Here is a 17,225-nt window from a genome sequence, read left to right on the forward strand (position 1 = left end):
GCGGTTAATTTATATTTTTAATATATTATGAAGTCATCAATTTGAAAAAATTTAGTATGTTTTTAATTTGCTTTGATTATTATAGTCTATTATTAATTTATATAAGCCTCTTGGAGTTAATAATACATAAAAAGTTCAACAATTCACAATTTTAAAGAAAATACAAATAAATTGGTACATAAAAGGTGTTGATTACATAATACGTGAAAACGTACAACTAGTAAAAATAAAATACATAAAAAAAAAATACATAGAAATAATAAACTTAAAAAACAAAATACATAGAAATAATAAACAATGACAAGATAGCACATAAAATCTTCCAAAATTTCAGTTTTTCTTTCAAAGCATTTTTCTCGTGTTGAGTGTCTCTAAGGTTAGCCTTGAAAAAACTTTATTTTTTTTTTGGATTCTTTTAGCAAGACTTCCAAAAGGTCAATTTTTTTATTGAGCTTCCATAAGCTTAAATTACAAGTCAAACTTCACGGAATCTCTAATGATTCGTGAAGTCGCGTATCTCTATCAACAAGAGGCTTTCCAAACTTAGCCGCCACCAGAGGCGGATCTAGGATTTGAAGGTGACGAGTGCCATAATTTTCTTCAATGTACATCTTGTTAGGAATATGTATTTGGGTTGAGTCCATCTCTTTTTAGTTTATTCGGGTCAACTTAATAGGCTTTTTTTTTTATATGCAAATATGAAAATTACATCTCAAAAATCAAGAAACAAACATAATTAGCATTTTAAACAAGGAATCATACTTATTAACACCCATTAACAACAGAAGTAAAATCAACATTTGCACCAAGGGACTTGCATCTCTTATGTATATTAAAAAATGAATGTGCACAAGTAAAATAACATCTTCAATAAGGGAATTACACCAATCAAAATAAGAAAAATAATAGAAAAGTTCTTCAATAGGTAAATACTCCCCATAAGTAAATGTAGAATTAGATAAACTACAGGTTCTCAAAAATAAATCATAAATTTCATGTTTTTTCTAAGCAGTGCTTACGAAATTTTCATCATAATTTAAGTAGTGAAGTGATTTAAATTGAATTTAACAATTATAGAATAACATAAATTTTTATAATACACTCCCTCCGTCCATATTTATTTGTCCATTATACTAAAACTATATGTCCACTTTTACTTGTAAGTTATATAGTTTGAAAAACGAAGACATAATTTACCATTTTATACTATTTTACCCTTATTATTAAGTACTCCAATTCATTTCTCATTTTATTTATTGCTTATTAAGAGTGTCCCAAGTCAAATATAGATAAGTAGACATGGACAGAGGGAGTAATAAACAAAAGAAATTATAAAAAAAAAATGAATTTTAATCTCAATCCAAAATTCTCATTGAGACCCAAGTTTTTCGATTTAAATACTCATAGATTTGAGATTAAGAGAAATGCTTAATTTAAGAAATTCTGAATTTTCTATTTGTGTGCTTTACGCTAGAGATCACGGATAAAATAATAGAAAAGAGGAAAGACAATATAAATAATAAAAAAATAAATAGAAAATTGGGAGGGCCGGAAAGGGAATTACTGGTACAAAGGAAGTAAAAAGCGCAAAGAAAAACGGGAATCGAAAAATATTCAGGATAGATTCAAACTTGTATCTACCAGCCGTGACACCTTTGTCTAATTTACAATTGGGGGTGGCAGGAACAAATATTTAACCTAATTTAAGCAAATTACAACATAAGTATATAAAAAAATTATTAATCGAGGGGGGTCATGCCACCCCCACCCTAAAGGGTGAATCCGCCCTTGGCCGCCACCGTTTTATCCATGGGAATGCTATCTTCCAATAAAAAATGTTTGCAACCATTCATATGCTATAAACATTATAAGAAAATCAGTTTTTGAAAGTAAAATATGTAGATAATGTGAAAAAATTCTAATCCCTAAAAACTAGTAAAAATACTTACTTCGAGCACTTTACAACGCCAAAAACGACGACCCGGATTATCTTGGGTTCTTGATGTTCTTAGCTTACAATAATAACCGCATTCACAAATATCAGGTTCTATAGCAAAGTTTGACGTTTCGGAGCTTGAGGGGAGGTGAAGTATGTTGAAAGAGTGAAAATGGAGGAGGTGAAGAGTGACTTGAAAATGGCTAACTGATGGGGTTTATATAAACCCCCTTTTGCGCACTAAATTAGTGCACAAAAGGTACTTTTGTCACATTTTTTTTTTTACAGTTATTTTGATCCACAAACCCACTTTTTGGGTTAATTAAGTTGTAGACTCCTTCAAATGGGCTGGTCTTTAATTTTTTATCATCAGAATGAAACGTATGCCTAGCGGAGCATAATTTATGAAATATTATGATACAAAAAATATAAATTTACGTTGTGCGCAAGTGTTGTTCCCTTGAAGAGCAAATATTAAAGAGCAGCACAAAATAAGGCCAAAAGTGCAAATGACCCATCCTATATCCAATTATCCATCCCATATTTCGGGATATATTTGCATAATTGGCCCTTTTTTAGGCCACTATTTGATTTACGTTCTCTAAATTTTGCCTGTAAAGTCAAATATGGCCACAGATTGATGGGACAGAATTTAAAGTGGTATTGATATAAAGGCCATACGAGTCCAATAATGGGAAAATTTCACTTATAAACGATTTATGGATCAAAATTACATATTCATATCCCATTTTTAAATTACAAACCTACAACCCAACATTTCATGGCCCAACATGAATATTCACCTTTATATAATAATATACAATTTTATACACCTATTGTAGACAATGTATATACCCTGTATGAAAGTGTATAATAATGTATAAGACTGGTATACAATATTATACAATAATATATAGGCCAAAGTCATAGATGGACCCCTGAACTTGTCCTGATTTTCCATCTAGACCCCTCAACTGAAACGTTGACCATCTGAACCCCCGAACATAAGATAAACTGTGCCATTTGAACCTCCTCGTGCCAGCTGGCACACGCGTGAAGCTCACTGCTTTAAACAAAGCGTTAGAGACCATTTTTTTTTTTGAATTTTTAATCATTAAAAATTAATTTTAACAAAAACTTTATTTTAAAATCTATTTAAAAAATTGAAAAACCCAACCCATCCTCTCCGATAGCCCACTTCACCGCCGCCACTGCCGCCGCCGTCGCCGCTTTCTTTTTTTAAATTTCTAATCATTAAAAATTAATTTTAACAAAAACGCTATTTAAATAGATTTTGAAGCGGCGGCGGCGGTGAAGTGGGCTATCGGAGAGGATGGGTTGGGTTTTTCAAATTTTTTTAATTATTTAAATAGATTTTAAAATAGAGTTTTTGTTAAAATTAATTTTTAATGATTAAAAAATTTAAAAAAGAAAGCGGCGGCGGAGGAGGAGGCAGTAGCGGTGGCAAGGTGGGCTATCAGAGAGGATGGGTTGAGTTTTTCAATTTTTTCAATTATTTAAATAGATTTTAAAATAGAGTTTTTGTTAAAATTAATTATTTTTGTTGACATGGCTTATTTTAAAAAAAAAAAAAACAAGTAACATGACATGGCTCCATGTCACTGGTCTATTTTTCCATGTCACAGCAAGTGAGCTTCACGCGTGTGCCCAGCTGGCACGAGGGATTCAAATGACACATTTTATCTTATGTTCGGGGGTTCAGATGGTCAACGTTTCAGTTGGGGGGTCTAGATGGAAAATCATGACAAGTTCAGGGGTCCATCTATGACTTTATACATCTACTGTAAACAATGTATAAACCTTGTATAAAAGTGTATAATAATGTATAAGACTAATAAAAAACTGAAGAGGAAAAGAATGGCTATGGCGGGTAATTAAAAAAAGATGAGCTAAAATGGGTAAATATTTTGCCATAATTGGCTTACAGTGTAAAATTCCCGCCAATAATTCCGTTGTTATCTAATGGCCGCCTTATGTCCATTGTTGTTTGCTTTTGTGTTATGTTTGATTGAACTGAGAGGTTAACATGATATTTTAGATCAATAATAGTAGAAGAAACTCTAAAGTTGTGATCGAGAAGTTTGTTTGCTTGGGTTAATTTAACTACTTTAATTAGTGATTGGCACGTGACGATTCATTTGATTGTTTAAGATCATAAGTTATTGTATGAAGATGTTGAAATCAAGAGGTCTCGAGTTTAATTTTCACCAAAGTAAAGTTTATGTGCTAATATATATATCTGTATTTTTGTTAATAATTAGCTTTTGGACACACGCACTGTACTTGCACTTTTTATCAATAAAAACAGATTTTAAAATAGCAAAAAAAAAAAACAAATATATATATATATATATATATATATATCTGTGTTATAAAAAATAAAAAATTAACGCAAAAATCTCAAGTTCCTAAATTTTTTGGATGTTACATAATGTTTATGGTTTGGATACACTTTAGTAATCCTAATCTGTTCATTGTAAATAAATTACATGAGTACTAGACTAGTACTTGATAAAAAGGCAGAAGTCATTCAATTGTACGTGGGTACTTGAGTACATCATACATGCATATTTTCATGTTAAAACAAAATATGTACTAGTTTACTGGTGTAACAGCTGAAATTATCTACCCAAATTTTATAAGTATTAAAATTTATATCTTTATACTATTTATGCCTTGATAACCACATTTACATACAAACGTGATAAATAGTAATCGTTCTTGTAAATAATTTAATATAATTTTATTTTACTTTGCTTATAATTTTCTTCTAAAATACTTCATTTTCGCATGACCGATTACATAAATACATTATATTCCTATTCTTATGTTGGGACACTAAATGAACACATCTTCTCAATAAACTTCATGTACGTATTATCTGTTTTTAAGTTGGGTACTAACTTTACTTGAGCCGAGGGTCTATCACAAACAATCTCTCTATCTTCGGAGTTAATTCCCTAGATAGTCATCCAAGTTTGGCAATTGCCTACAAATATCACTTTTGTTTCTTTTAGGACAACAAAGTCACTCAACTATCCCTATTTTCTTCAAAATATACTAAATACCTCAAAACCCTCCTTCTCTCCTATTTGACATCCCATATATTAAGTCTCATTTTTTAAAAATTATAAACCTATTTAATTCATTAAATCCATTTAAACAAATCCATGTCTTACCCAATCAAACATGACCCGATTAAAAAAGCAGCATATAAGTTTAAGTTTTACAAAATCATACTTCTCCTCATTTCTAACTTCAAGTTGACGGATTTGCTATTTCATCATTTTACGCGACACCAATATCATCTAGTGATTCTTGAAAATACTTCTTTTGATGGTTAAATTCGACATTAAATAATGAGTTTCTAACGACCTTAAGGTATTTGAAATTACCCTTTTGGTCTCAATTTAAATGTTGTTCTTTTTTCTTTTCTTTTTTTCTCTTTTGAGTTTTTAATTTTCTAATATTTCTTAAGCTATATTTAACCCTTATGGAAAAATAGATCAGTGTTTTGTCTTACACCGTAAATTGACTAGATTAACTATCAAAAGAATGAACTGGAGCATTTATACAAAATCTATTTTTTCCTTTGTAATTTGAGTTATTTATCCTAATATATGCTGTGTAGTTTTTGGTATTTTCATTGTCATACCATCAAGTTTTTTTAATTTCTCATAAAGAAGGAGTAGAATTTTCATTACTATAATATTTATTTTAAAATATTATATTATTACGCTTACATTTTATTTTGACCTATTATTTTACTACTCTTATATGAAATATGATATATTCTTAGTCTATTTCATGTTAAGATATAGATATTCCAACTTGTCAGGTTAATATCCATAAATTTATTAAACTAAATCCCTAAAGTAACTCAAATTAAATTTTTTATTTTAAAACTTAATCTATAAATTAAAATACTTTACTCGGGTGATGTTTGATTGGGTATAAGACGTGAGTTGGGTTAAATGGTGAGTTAAATAGGTTTATTAGTAAGAAAATAAGCTTTAATGACATGGCATGCTAATTAGGATAGAAGGAGGTTTTTGAGGTGTTTAGTATATTTTGAGAAAAATAGGAATAGTTAAGTGACTTTGTTGTCCTAAAAGAAATAAAAATGATATTTGTAGGCAATTGGCCAAACTTGAGTGACCATCTAGGTAATTGATTCCTATCTTCACAAGTTAAGGTAATGCTGCATATACACCATTCTCTCCGGACCCACTTTTGAGATTACATTGAATATGTTGTTGTCATAAGTTGGGTACTAAAATTTAACTTAATATTGAATTGACTAATTTTATGAAAATTTAGTCTCTACATTTTCTATAAGATTTACGGGTCGTTTAGTTGGAAACAAGTTATCCTAGGATAATTTATCCTGAGAGTTATCCCGAAATTAGTTATTCCATCCTCCCACAGGGACAAAATAACACTACAATCCCACGATAACTAATCTCGGGATTAATTATACCCTCATTTTATCCCAACCAAACGTGAAATAAATTAATCTAAAATATAATTCCGGGATTATTTATCCTTATCCTTTGTACCAAACAAACCCTTAGGATTACAACTCCTATTCCTACCTAGTAACTTTTGCACTTTATTATGGTTGAGTTTGGTGGTTTCCCATGTGGGAGACCTAAGATAGATTTCCTGACTAGCTTCTGCAAGTTATTGCACAGGTTATCCAGTGTGCACACGAAAGTTAGTGTGTGCGGACTTCGGTTTTAAAAAAAAAAAAACTTCATTCATTCATTTTTACTTGTCCACTTTTGACTTTACACGCCTTTTAAGATTTAATAAATGAAGTATGTATTTTACTATAATACTCATATTAATTGATGTATAGTTTCATTGGACTTGGACAATAATTGGGAAATGAGTAATTAATGCTAAGGATAAAACAAGAAAATAAAGTTTGTCTTTCCTTGATATGTTAAAGTGGATAAGTAAAAGTAAAAATTTATTTTTCATATAGTGGACAAGTAAAAATGAACGGAGGGAGTAATCAAATTGAACATAACCGTACTATTAATAGTAAGTTCGGTTATTTTTGCTAATTACTGGTCCAAATGGTCAAAGTTTTGCCAAATTCTCATTTCGGAAACCAGAGCTCCTCCCATTTGTATATAAAAGCAGTACTGTTCCTCTTGCCAAAAATCAATCACACCACATATCCTCCATTCAACACTCAGCCGACCCGACCCGACCCGACCCGAACCGACCCGATACCCCGATTCTCTCCGGTGCTTAGTTTCTAAATCGCCGATCGAGCTCAGAACTCTCAAATTTCTTCATTTTAATATTCCTAATAATTGCGTTTAAATTCCTTGTTTCTTGTAATTCTGATACCTACACGATGTTAAAAAGTAGCGTAACGTTTAATTTTCTGTTTTTTAATTCCCCAATTTGTGATGTAATCCGTGTAAAATAATCTGCAATTAAGGTTAGGGTTAGCTAAAATTTTATCGTTTTCCAATTGTATAAGTTATGGAAATGAAGAGTTCTCGTAGATCATTCGATAGATCAAACTTACAATCAAATTTAAAGAAGCCTAGATTAAGCGAAGACCACCCTATCCGGGCCGTGAATTCGGGCCCTACTGGGCCGAGACTTCGGGCCATTGACAGCTGGCGAGATTCCGAGATCAGTGGACCCTACCAACAACAACATGAGGAACTGATTAGTGAATACAAGAGAGCATTAGCTCAGCTGACTATTAATTCGAAGCCGATTATTACCAACTTGACTATTATTGCTGGTGAGAATTTGCGCGATGCCAAGGCGATTGCTGCTGTGATCTGCGGGAACATACTTGAGGTGATATTATGGTTTTAAGTGTTGTTATGTGAATTCAATTAGTTTAAGTGTTCTTTGATTGTATTGATAGATAGATGTATGTCGATAAATTATTTAGATTAGTGTAGCTGGACCCATTGTAAATGTGAGCGGTGCGCATTTGTAACAGTTATGTCGTTTTAGTGAAAGATATTGGTTGTGGAAGCAATTTGGTCTTTTACTATGTTTATTGACTTTAATTAGTGTTCTTTGATTGTATTAATAGATGTTATGATGATACGTTATTTAGATTAGTGTAGACGGCCTCATTGTAAATGTGAGTGCGTAGTGAAAAGTAAAGTGTAGTTTGTAACAAATATGTGGTTTAGTGAAAGAAGCAATTTGGTTTTTTACTATAATATATGGTTGATTCTGTATGGTGATTGTGATGGTATGCTTATGAGATCAGTGGTCAATCACGATATTGCAAATGAGTGCATAGTGAATAGTAGAGTATACAGTTTGTAACAAAGGAGTATGTCTTTCAGTGAAAGAAGATTGGCTGTGGAAACTGAAAGCAATTTGGTCTTTTACTATAATGTATGGTTTGATTTTGTATGGTGATTGTGATGGTATGCTTATGAGATCAGTGGTCAGTCACTATTTATTTGCTGTGTTTACAAATGTTGAGTGATGAGCAATTTATTTATTTATTTTTGAATTGTGATTATTTTCTGTGATCAATTGTGTAAGCGCTTGTGGTTCCACTTTAGAGTTTTTGGTCCAGACTTGGCTCAAAAGCTGTCTCATATGCATTCATCAGAGTTTGGTATTTAGACAACTCAAGGCCCTTTCAACTCTATTAATCTTTTTAGATCGTGAAAGGGCAGCATCCAGTCAAATCCCAGTTGAGGCAAGAACACTAGGTGATTTCTTTCAAGCACCCGTTATGTGTGCTGGTGAGAGGTAACAAGTACCCCGTGGAATTAGTGGGTACGTGCAAGCTGGCCCGGAGAACCACAGTTATCAAAAAAAGAAAAAGAGAAGGGCAATGTTCGTTCTTGCTATACTTCGAACAGTGAAAGGGATACTCCAGTCGCATAATCGTGAATCAGTTCTTATTACTTATCTAGTAATTGAATTTGTTTGGAAATATGTCTATTAAACAATTCAGCTATGTAGAGCATCATTGCAGTCGGTTTTACACGCTTAACCTGTATGAAGGATGTATGCGGATATATTCCTTTTCTTTTGTTGTTCTTCAAAAAAGTATTGAAGTGTTCTCCACGTTAAAGGCATATTGTCTCAATAATTTTGCTTTTCTCAATTGTGCAATTTTCTCGGCCAATTAATCTTTGAAAGAAGTTAATACTTCTATGTTCATCTTGGTTCTTTGGGTTTTGAAGGGTAACTAGGCATTCTTATGGTACATGTTAGTAAATCATTCGCATCAAATTGACTTATGTTGGAGTTGTACTTCTTAGACCTTATGATCACCTTCAAGAAATTCTGGTGATACCACTGATTCTGAGAATTTCTCGTGATACCAAACTGAGACGAAGGAATCTTGTTGGGACAGTATCATATGATAATCATAAAATCTTTCAAATCAATGTCTCGCTGCTGAAAATCTTCTTTGAGTACATGTTTTATTGAGATCTCAGAACCTTAGTTTCACTTGGGGTAAAGTTTTGCGTGTCTTTTCACCGAATACAGCAAACCTCAGAGTTGCCTAACCTGCTAAACATCTCAACAAAGATGGTCATTATTTCTGTTACATTCTCAAATCATGCTATCTCGTGATGCTTTTTTGTTTGTCTGATATGGCTCATGACCTAGATAAATACCTACCTAGATAAATACCTCCAACTCATCATTGTTCACGGGTTACTGGACTATTGCTAATTTTTTAATTCCCTCTTCGCCTAGATTAGAAGGATAAGAAGGCACACTCAGCCCCCTATCAGAATCTGATCTTGTTTTCCCCATAACTCTTTTAGCAAGAGTTGATGTGGTCTTGAAGAGTCTTTGTCCAGTCTCTGGGTGGTGTCTCAAGTTTCTAACTTAGCATAAAAATAGGATTCTCTCATCTTTATTTGCAATTTCCTATTTATGGGCCACAAAAAAAAAACTGTCTGAAAGAAGCTACTTCATGACAGGTTTCAATAGACAGATATCTCACTCTACCTCTCATCAAAAGTCTTAGATTTTTTAATCTAAGGATGGTTATTCTCCTTGTGATATTAAATTGATTTGGGAAAATAAAGGACGATGCAGGCAAAACTAGTTTAAAATGCAGATTTAGTTAGTTCGGGGTCGAGGCTTAGTTGTTGTTCTTCTGGTTGTGGTAATAGTGGATTCAGTTATATCCCATGTTAACACGAGGAAGTCTCGATTCATATAGGGTCCGTCTTTCTGAATATTAGAAGCTGTATCTTGCTACCTGTGGACAGTTTAATGTTTCAAATAGTGTAATTCTTCAGCCAGGTTACTGCTCAGTTTCTGTATGCTGATTATATAAACATGTATGAGTGTCCAGTGACTCCTTCGCATCCATCATTTTTAGACTGACCTGTGGGACTTCACATTGGAAAGGGGCATGACAGTCTTCTCTGCACTTCTTTGACTTATCTTGCTGTTTGTTTTTTGTCATCATCATTTAGAGAATTTGCTTTCATGCGCTTCCTCTGCTTTTACTCTGTATCAACTTCAATGTCTATGGCAAGCTCATGTTTATCTACCCCGAACATCATTACAGATTCCTAGTGAGCAAAAGCTGCCATCTCTCTATCTTTTGGACAGTATTGTGAAGAACATTGGGAGGGATTATATCAAGCATTTTGCTGCCAGGCTTCCTGAGGTCAGAATTGGATCTATATGTAGTTCATTAAGATGCTGTTTATTTCTCTCTAAAATTTGTAGTTTCTCATGTCTTGCCTCTTTTCGTGAGAAAGACTTTGTTGCATATTATTGTCCGCTTTCTGGTTTTTGACATTTCCCCCATGATGTAACACACATCTGATTGGATGAAGATGTAGAACATGGTGAAAACCCATTCTGTCATCCTCATCTCTTATAGAAGTAAATACCTGCAGTTTGGAAAGCATGCTAATTGGTGCATAACAGGTTGTTAAGTTTTTGGTTTTCCTTTTTATGTTTTCAGGTTTTCTGCAAGACTTATAGACAGGTTGAACCTTCGATACACTCTGGGATGCATCGTCTTTTTGTAACCTGGAGAAAAGTATTCCCTCCTCAGCAACTTCAACTGATTGAGAAGGAGCTTGGATTTACAACTGGCATCAATGGCTCTTCATCAGGAATGCGTAGAGATGATTCAAAGGCTCAACAGACTGCAAATAGCATTCATGTAAATCCCAAGTATTTGGAGGCAAGGCAGTGCCTACAGCAACCAAGCAGAGTTAGTGTTTTCTATGCTTGGTTTGAAAAAGTTTGCAAATGCTGTTTATTTTTACAATCAAATTTTGTTTTTGAAACACTTATCCGGAAAAAGACTTTGTTTTCTCAAACCAAGCAAAAAAGATATTCAGAGATGAAAATATTTTACAGATTCGACAAAATTCCACTTTACCCCTCTGCTTCTTTTGTTGTCATTTTACCCTCTACTTTTTCATTTAGAGGTCTTTGGTCACATTTTTATGTTTCTCTGAAGATGATTACTTTTTCTTGTGCTATTCATTTCAAAATATGACATTGTTCCTTGTATTTTTCCTCTGTCCATTCTTTATATTCCTATAGAATGAGCAATGCCCAATTCATTCTTTAGGGAAGGAAATTTTTAATTGATTATATAGTGGATATATAATTAGTAAGTGCTTTTTTAGTATTTAACAAAACAATGAGTCTGGTTTTAGGTGTTCTTCAAAAACATCTAATCCAACTTGCATAGCTTTCAAAAATAATTTTCCAAAAACTTACTCCAAACAGCACATAATTTTTCAAGAACCGTTTCTGGAAAAGTTCTCCATGAACTGGTTTTCAATAACTTTCTCAAAACAAAGCAAGGAGCCTCCAAGTCCTTGCTGAGCTGTTTAATAGGCTTATACTTGCTGGGGATTCTACGCCTTTATGTTCGTGGAGCGTTATGATAGTGCCTGTAGTTCTAATTTTATCTTGAGTTGGGGTTGAATCGTTAGTAAGTGAACTATTGACTGCTTGTGTAGCATAGTCTAGATGGTAAAAACTCGTGGTCTCCATACTGGATTCCTCGTTGATGGGTGTACCATTGTAATGATGTTTTGCCAACCTGTCATGTCAACTGGTTCAAGCAAGTAGTATCAATGCATTGGCATGTTTGTAATATGATGCTCTGAGGGTTTTCTTAAGCATATCTCTCCTGTTCACTTGTCCTTATTATTGTGGTTTATTATGATTAAGGCAAAAGTATCAGCTGATGACATCACTCCAGGAGGAGACGTACAGAAACCAGAGAGAGGAGCAGCCACTGTAGGTTCTGGAAGATCTTGGGTCGATGTTTCTACTAAGGTGTGTGGTGTATATGTGTTTTTACATATGAATGCATGCTTTTTCTATGGGTCTAAGCCAGTTGATATTGCAATATATGCAGTGCGTTCAGAAAGGGCAGTTGAATGAGCGAATTCGCGAGAAAACTATAGGTGCAGCATATGGAGATCCTGAATATGGTTCTGATTTGTCAAGGGGTCCTGGCTTTGGATTAAGAATAACAGGTGAAAAGTTTAAGGAAGAGGGATTTGATAAATCTTGGTACAATTCTGCGAATGGTAAAATATTAAGTCAAAGAAATAGCTTGGACCTCAAACATGGATTCCAAAGTCTATCCCAGAATACTGCAAACTCTGATGCATATCCACAACTGAAACACTCCTTTGCCAATCAAAGTAGTACTTTGATGGATCGGAGCTGGCAGAGTTCTGATGAAGAGGAGTATATGTGGGATGATGTCAATAGTGCAGGTAAAGATCAACGGGCATCCGAAGATTCATATAAATCTGTAAGTGTAAATGTTTACTTGACTCTGCCCCTCACCCTCCCTCCCAAAAGAAAAAGAAAGCAACCCATTTGTACTTCGTGTGCAGTGCATCTACCTTGTAGATTTTGTTCTGGATAGAATATCCCTTCTAAATTGAAAAAAATGCTGATTAATCCTCAAAAAATTTCAGCAATATCTAACCTACTAGTTTTACATCCAATTCAAAATGTTCACTTGTGTAATTTTCGCATTATACCAGCTAACTACTTCTCATCCCCAAGAAATGAGCTTCAATTTTGAGTAAGGCTACTAGTTGTCAATTTTGACAGCCTCTCTATGCTAGTTTAGGCAATTTATCTAGTTATTTGCATGAATATGCAGAGCTTAGATAATCAACATCCGAGACCCCAAAGCATATCTGGGTTAAAGGCTGACATTGAAGCCTCGGCTGACTCTCTTTCGAGAGAAGACAAAGGGCAAGCATCTTCCGGGAGTCAAATGTCATCGATGTGGTCAGATGGAGCTAGACATTCGGTTTCTGGTCGAAGTACTCCAGATCATCCAAGAGGTTATCTAACCTCGTTCCGTGGGTTGTCAACAGCTACAAACTCCATAGTTGGGAAATCTTTCCAGTCACAGAAAGGTTCAACTTATGTGGGGACACCAAGTTTTGGAATAGCAAAGACAGCAAATGGATCCAGGGGACCCATAATGCAACCACGAGAAACTGAGGTAGCTGCCCCTCCATCGTTAGAGCCACCGAAGCGTCAGCTTCCTCCATCTCCATCAGTCTCAACTAGCAATGTTGATCAAGTAGTTAACAGTCTCACTAGAGAGTATCACATGCAGACTGAATCTCATGCAGATCCAAGAATGTCTCAATCTTCAAGAAGGTCAAATCTAGATCCCCGTAACCAAGTCTCCCAGGACTCTCTGCCAATGACATCTCAGAGTGCTTGTTTGGTTAGTTCACAGATATCACAGACTCCAAGATATAATCCATCTTCCTTGACGTCATCTCTTCAAGAAGGCCATTATGTTCCCCTTCCTAAGAAAATCCAGCAAGAAAGCCCCGAGTCTGAATCTTCCAGTCTCACCCAGAAATCAATAGTTACTCAGCTTTCTGGTTTTGCTGATCCTTCTGGCAATGTGCCTTCCATTCTTCCTGGTTCTGAATCCTCAGGACAAACGAGTATGAGCAGCTTGTTGGCTGCTGTTATGAAGAGTGGAGTACTTGGTAGTAGATCTAGCGTCGGCACGCCACTGAATTCTCGTGATAAGGGGCCTCTGTCATCCCAAGCCGCTGCCCCATCTCCACTGTCGGACAGAAATGCTTCAAATCCCCCAAATTATTCCCAGAGAAATGGAGAACGACCACAACTGCCACCTGGTCCTGCTCCAACTCTGGTAGGTGGTGCATCATTGCAGGCTCCAAATTTATTAAATGCTGCTTCTAATCCTGTTGCAAATCTTTTGAGTTCATTGGTGGCAAAGGGGTTGATATCTGCGTCAAAGGAGGAGTCTCCAACTCCAACTCCTCCACAGACACCTCCAGAAACTCGGTTCCAGAGTCCTCCACCTGCAAGCATCAGTTCAACTCCTGGTGTATCTGCTCCAGTTTCCTCACCCACTGTCTCAACTCCAAACGATGAGCTCTCTCTCTCTAAACCTGCTGCTAAAATCCCTGATGCCTTACCTCAGCCCACCAAAGAATCGAGAGCATTTAAACCAGGTGTAATTCGGGAGTCAAATCCTGGTTTCATCAGCGGACTTCATGATGACGTTCCACATCAATGTGGCATATGTGGTCTTCGACTTAAGCTCCGAGTCCGACTTGATAGACACTTGGAATGGCATGCGTTGAGGAATCCAGATGGGAAACTGTTGCATAAGGAAAGGAATTGGTATTTAAATTCTGTGGAATGGATTACTGGAACCGGTAGCCTCCCACACTGTGGTATGTTAACAGGACCAATTGGAGGTTCTAGAAAACTGTCAGAATGCACTGAGGTGATGGTTCCGGCTGATGAAGGTCAGTGTATATGTTTCTTGTGTGGTCAGTTTTTTGAAGATTCTTATGATGAAGAGAGTGACAAGTGGATGTTCAAAGGAGCTGTTTACATGAATAAGTCATCGAATAAAAGCGGTATTCAGAATCCTATAGTCCACAAGAACTGTATATCAGAAAGTTCTCAGAATTTGAAGCTTAGGGATGATATAAAACTGGTACGTGGCTCCAGCCCTCAATGGCAACCATAAGGTTTTTCTTTGACATGTCTGATCTATAAAATAAATGTGGATGGTTGTGTTGATTCACCTCCTAGTGACCCCTCTGATTTAGTTTGTGTTGTATTAACCATTAAGTAAAATATTTTTGTGCTTGATTGTACTGTGTATAAACTATAAACAAATGGGGATGGTTGTTGTGTTGATTCCACTCAGTGAAAACGGTGTCATATAGTTTGTGTTGGATTTATTGTGACCTTTTTGGTGTTTGATGTACTTTGTATTCGTCATAAATAAGCTTGTGTTAGATGGCTGAGTTGTTTCATTAGATGCTATTGAATGGAGACAGATTTTTCATGTAAGCATGCCTCAGGTAGAGTTAAATGTACGGCATATCTGTTTCTATTAGGATATATGTAGGTAATGATGGATGATGTTGATATTCTGTATTAAACTCTGCTTATATTTGAATATGATTCTCTAAGTGTCTGAATAGAGGTAGCTTCAAATGGTTAGCTCCCTTCAAGTCTCTTCGTTTTTATCTTCTGATTCAGTTCTCGGTGCTTATTGGTTAAGATATTGGTTGAGTTCTCTAAATAGATAACTTAGGTGGTCTAAGTTGAAAACTGAAACCTAGTGGACTGACATAAAGAAGAGGAAGTACCAATAATTCCTTTCATTTTGCCTAGGACTTGCCCATTTGCTATATTATGCATGCTATCATAGTTGATATTGTACCTCAGTAGTTTACTTTGCACGAGTACTGTGCTTACTTCCTTGCTTGATTGGCTTAGTAGTCATTCTTTGACTTATATTTGATACCACTGTTTCGATTGGCAGGAATGGGAAGCCTGATTTTTATTGATTTGGAGAAAAAGGAATTGCAGGGTATGTCAATTCAAGGTATCCAGGTTCAGTACAATTTACTTGTACTGCTTATGCATCTTCTTTGTTAAGCCTCTTCTAGGCTTTTCCTTCAAATGATAATGGGATGAAAATCTTATAGTTTTTGGCTTTTCCTGAGCAACATGGACGGAGGTAGAAGCCCAGATGCGGTCTAACCGAACCCAGTAACTCTTGCTCAAACAGTGTATTTGTATTAAAAATACACATTAAATTTTAGAACCTAGTAATGTACTTGATGTCATCGTTCTAAAATTCAGAACCCATAAAGCTGAAATTGTGGCTTCGCCTCTGCCTAGCGCCTCCATTTCAACAACTGTTGCTATTGAACCAAAATCATTGAGCTGCATTTCCGTTCGAACTGCAACATCAGAGTATGCCTTAAGCAAGTTACTTTATCACCTTCTCTCCACGAGCTATGGGTTTAGGTTTAAGTAAAGCATCACATATTGCAAAATAGTTGGAATTCTCTATGTTGGAAAGTTCCGCTGCTATTTGGTTATCAGTGCAATTATTGCTTTTTTAAGATGGTGTATTCTGTGTCTTTTGGGTGTGAGATGATGGTTTAATTTCATTTGGGATGTACTCCCATTGTAAGTTATTGTTTGATGCTATTCAAGCTTATGGTCCTATTAGAACTATGGACAGGAAAGAGGAAAATCAATATAAATGATTCATATAGCCAACTCCAATAAGTTGCAATTGAGTTGTAGTTGATTGATATCCAATTGTGAATGCTTATTATATAATGCTAAATCTATCATTTTGCTGTTATTTAACTTGCTCTTGTTCTAACTGGGAGTTTATCAATGTTGCAGAGCAATGTTCTAAAAGGTAATACGAATGTCCAAAAAATATAACGTCTGTACATAAGCATCGAAAAGTTATAGAAAATTGTCCAGTTATTCTGTAAAAAAATCAAAGCACAATTTACAAATGCTTAGCTTTGCTACTGAGTTGGTTTTAGTATTTGCGAAGCTAGAAAGCTGTTGATTGCAATTTACATGTGGCACGGAAACAAGTTTTTCTTTGATCGCTATTTTTCATATGCCTTGAAATATTTTGAATCGTCAATTATTGTGACGTATGATAGTTTATATGCAGTTTTAAGTACTCCATTTGTTTCAATTTATGTGAACCTATTACTATTTGGGGAGTTTACAAGGTGGTTCTTTGAACACGTTTCCCCTACATTTTTTCTAAATTATCAGAATTATAAATTATCATGACTTATAGTTCTTTTATGTAGTTTCTAAATATAATAAATCTTATTTACAAACTTAAAAAATCTAAATCAAAATTTATTGGTAAAGTTATAAAATTTGACCTTCGTACTTCAAAAAGATTCACATAAATTGAAACGGGGGGAGTATAAAAATT

The 17,225-nt window shown here is 34.8% G+C and overlaps 1 protein-coding gene across 1 annotated transcript; it reads left to right on the top strand.

Moving 5' to 3' along the window:
* The first annotated feature begins 7,053 nt into the window (after positions 1-7,053).
* On the top strand, positions 7,054-16,619 carry LOC132607168 (uncharacterized). Its single transcript, XM_060321019.1, has 7 exons — positions 7,054-7,789; positions 10,506-10,607; positions 10,911-11,165; positions 12,143-12,250; positions 12,333-12,737; positions 13,098-14,942; positions 15,783-16,619. Exons 1-7 carry the CDS (start codon positions 7,460-7,462, stop codon positions 15,795-15,797), a joined length of 3,060 nt encoding a protein of 1,019 aa, XP_060177002.1. The 5' UTR covers positions 7,054-7,459; the 3' UTR covers positions 15,798-16,619.
* The last annotated feature ends 606 nt before the right edge of the window (positions 16,620-17,225 follow it).

This window comes from Lycium barbarum, chromosome 8, assembly GCF_019175385.1.
Source record: "Lycium barbarum isolate Lr01 chromosome 8, ASM1917538v2, whole genome shotgun sequence".
NCBI classification, from domain to species: Eukaryota; Viridiplantae; Streptophyta; class Magnoliopsida; order Solanales; family Solanaceae; genus Lycium; species Lycium barbarum.

Excerpts from the sequence above, each read along its gene's own strand:
- LOC132607168 (XM_060321019.1), top strand. The coding sequence starts at position 7,460 with ATGGAAATGAAGAGTTCTCGTAGATCATTCGATAGATCAAACTTACAA. Across the intron at positions 11,166-12,142 it reads GCCTACAGCAACCAAGCAGA|GCAAAAGTATCAGCTGATGA; the intron begins GTTAGTGTTTTC and ends ATTATGATTAAG. Across the intron at positions 12,738-13,097 it reads CCGAAGATTCATATAAATCT|AGCTTAGATAATCAACATCC; the intron begins GTAAGTGTAAAT and ends ATGAATATGCAG.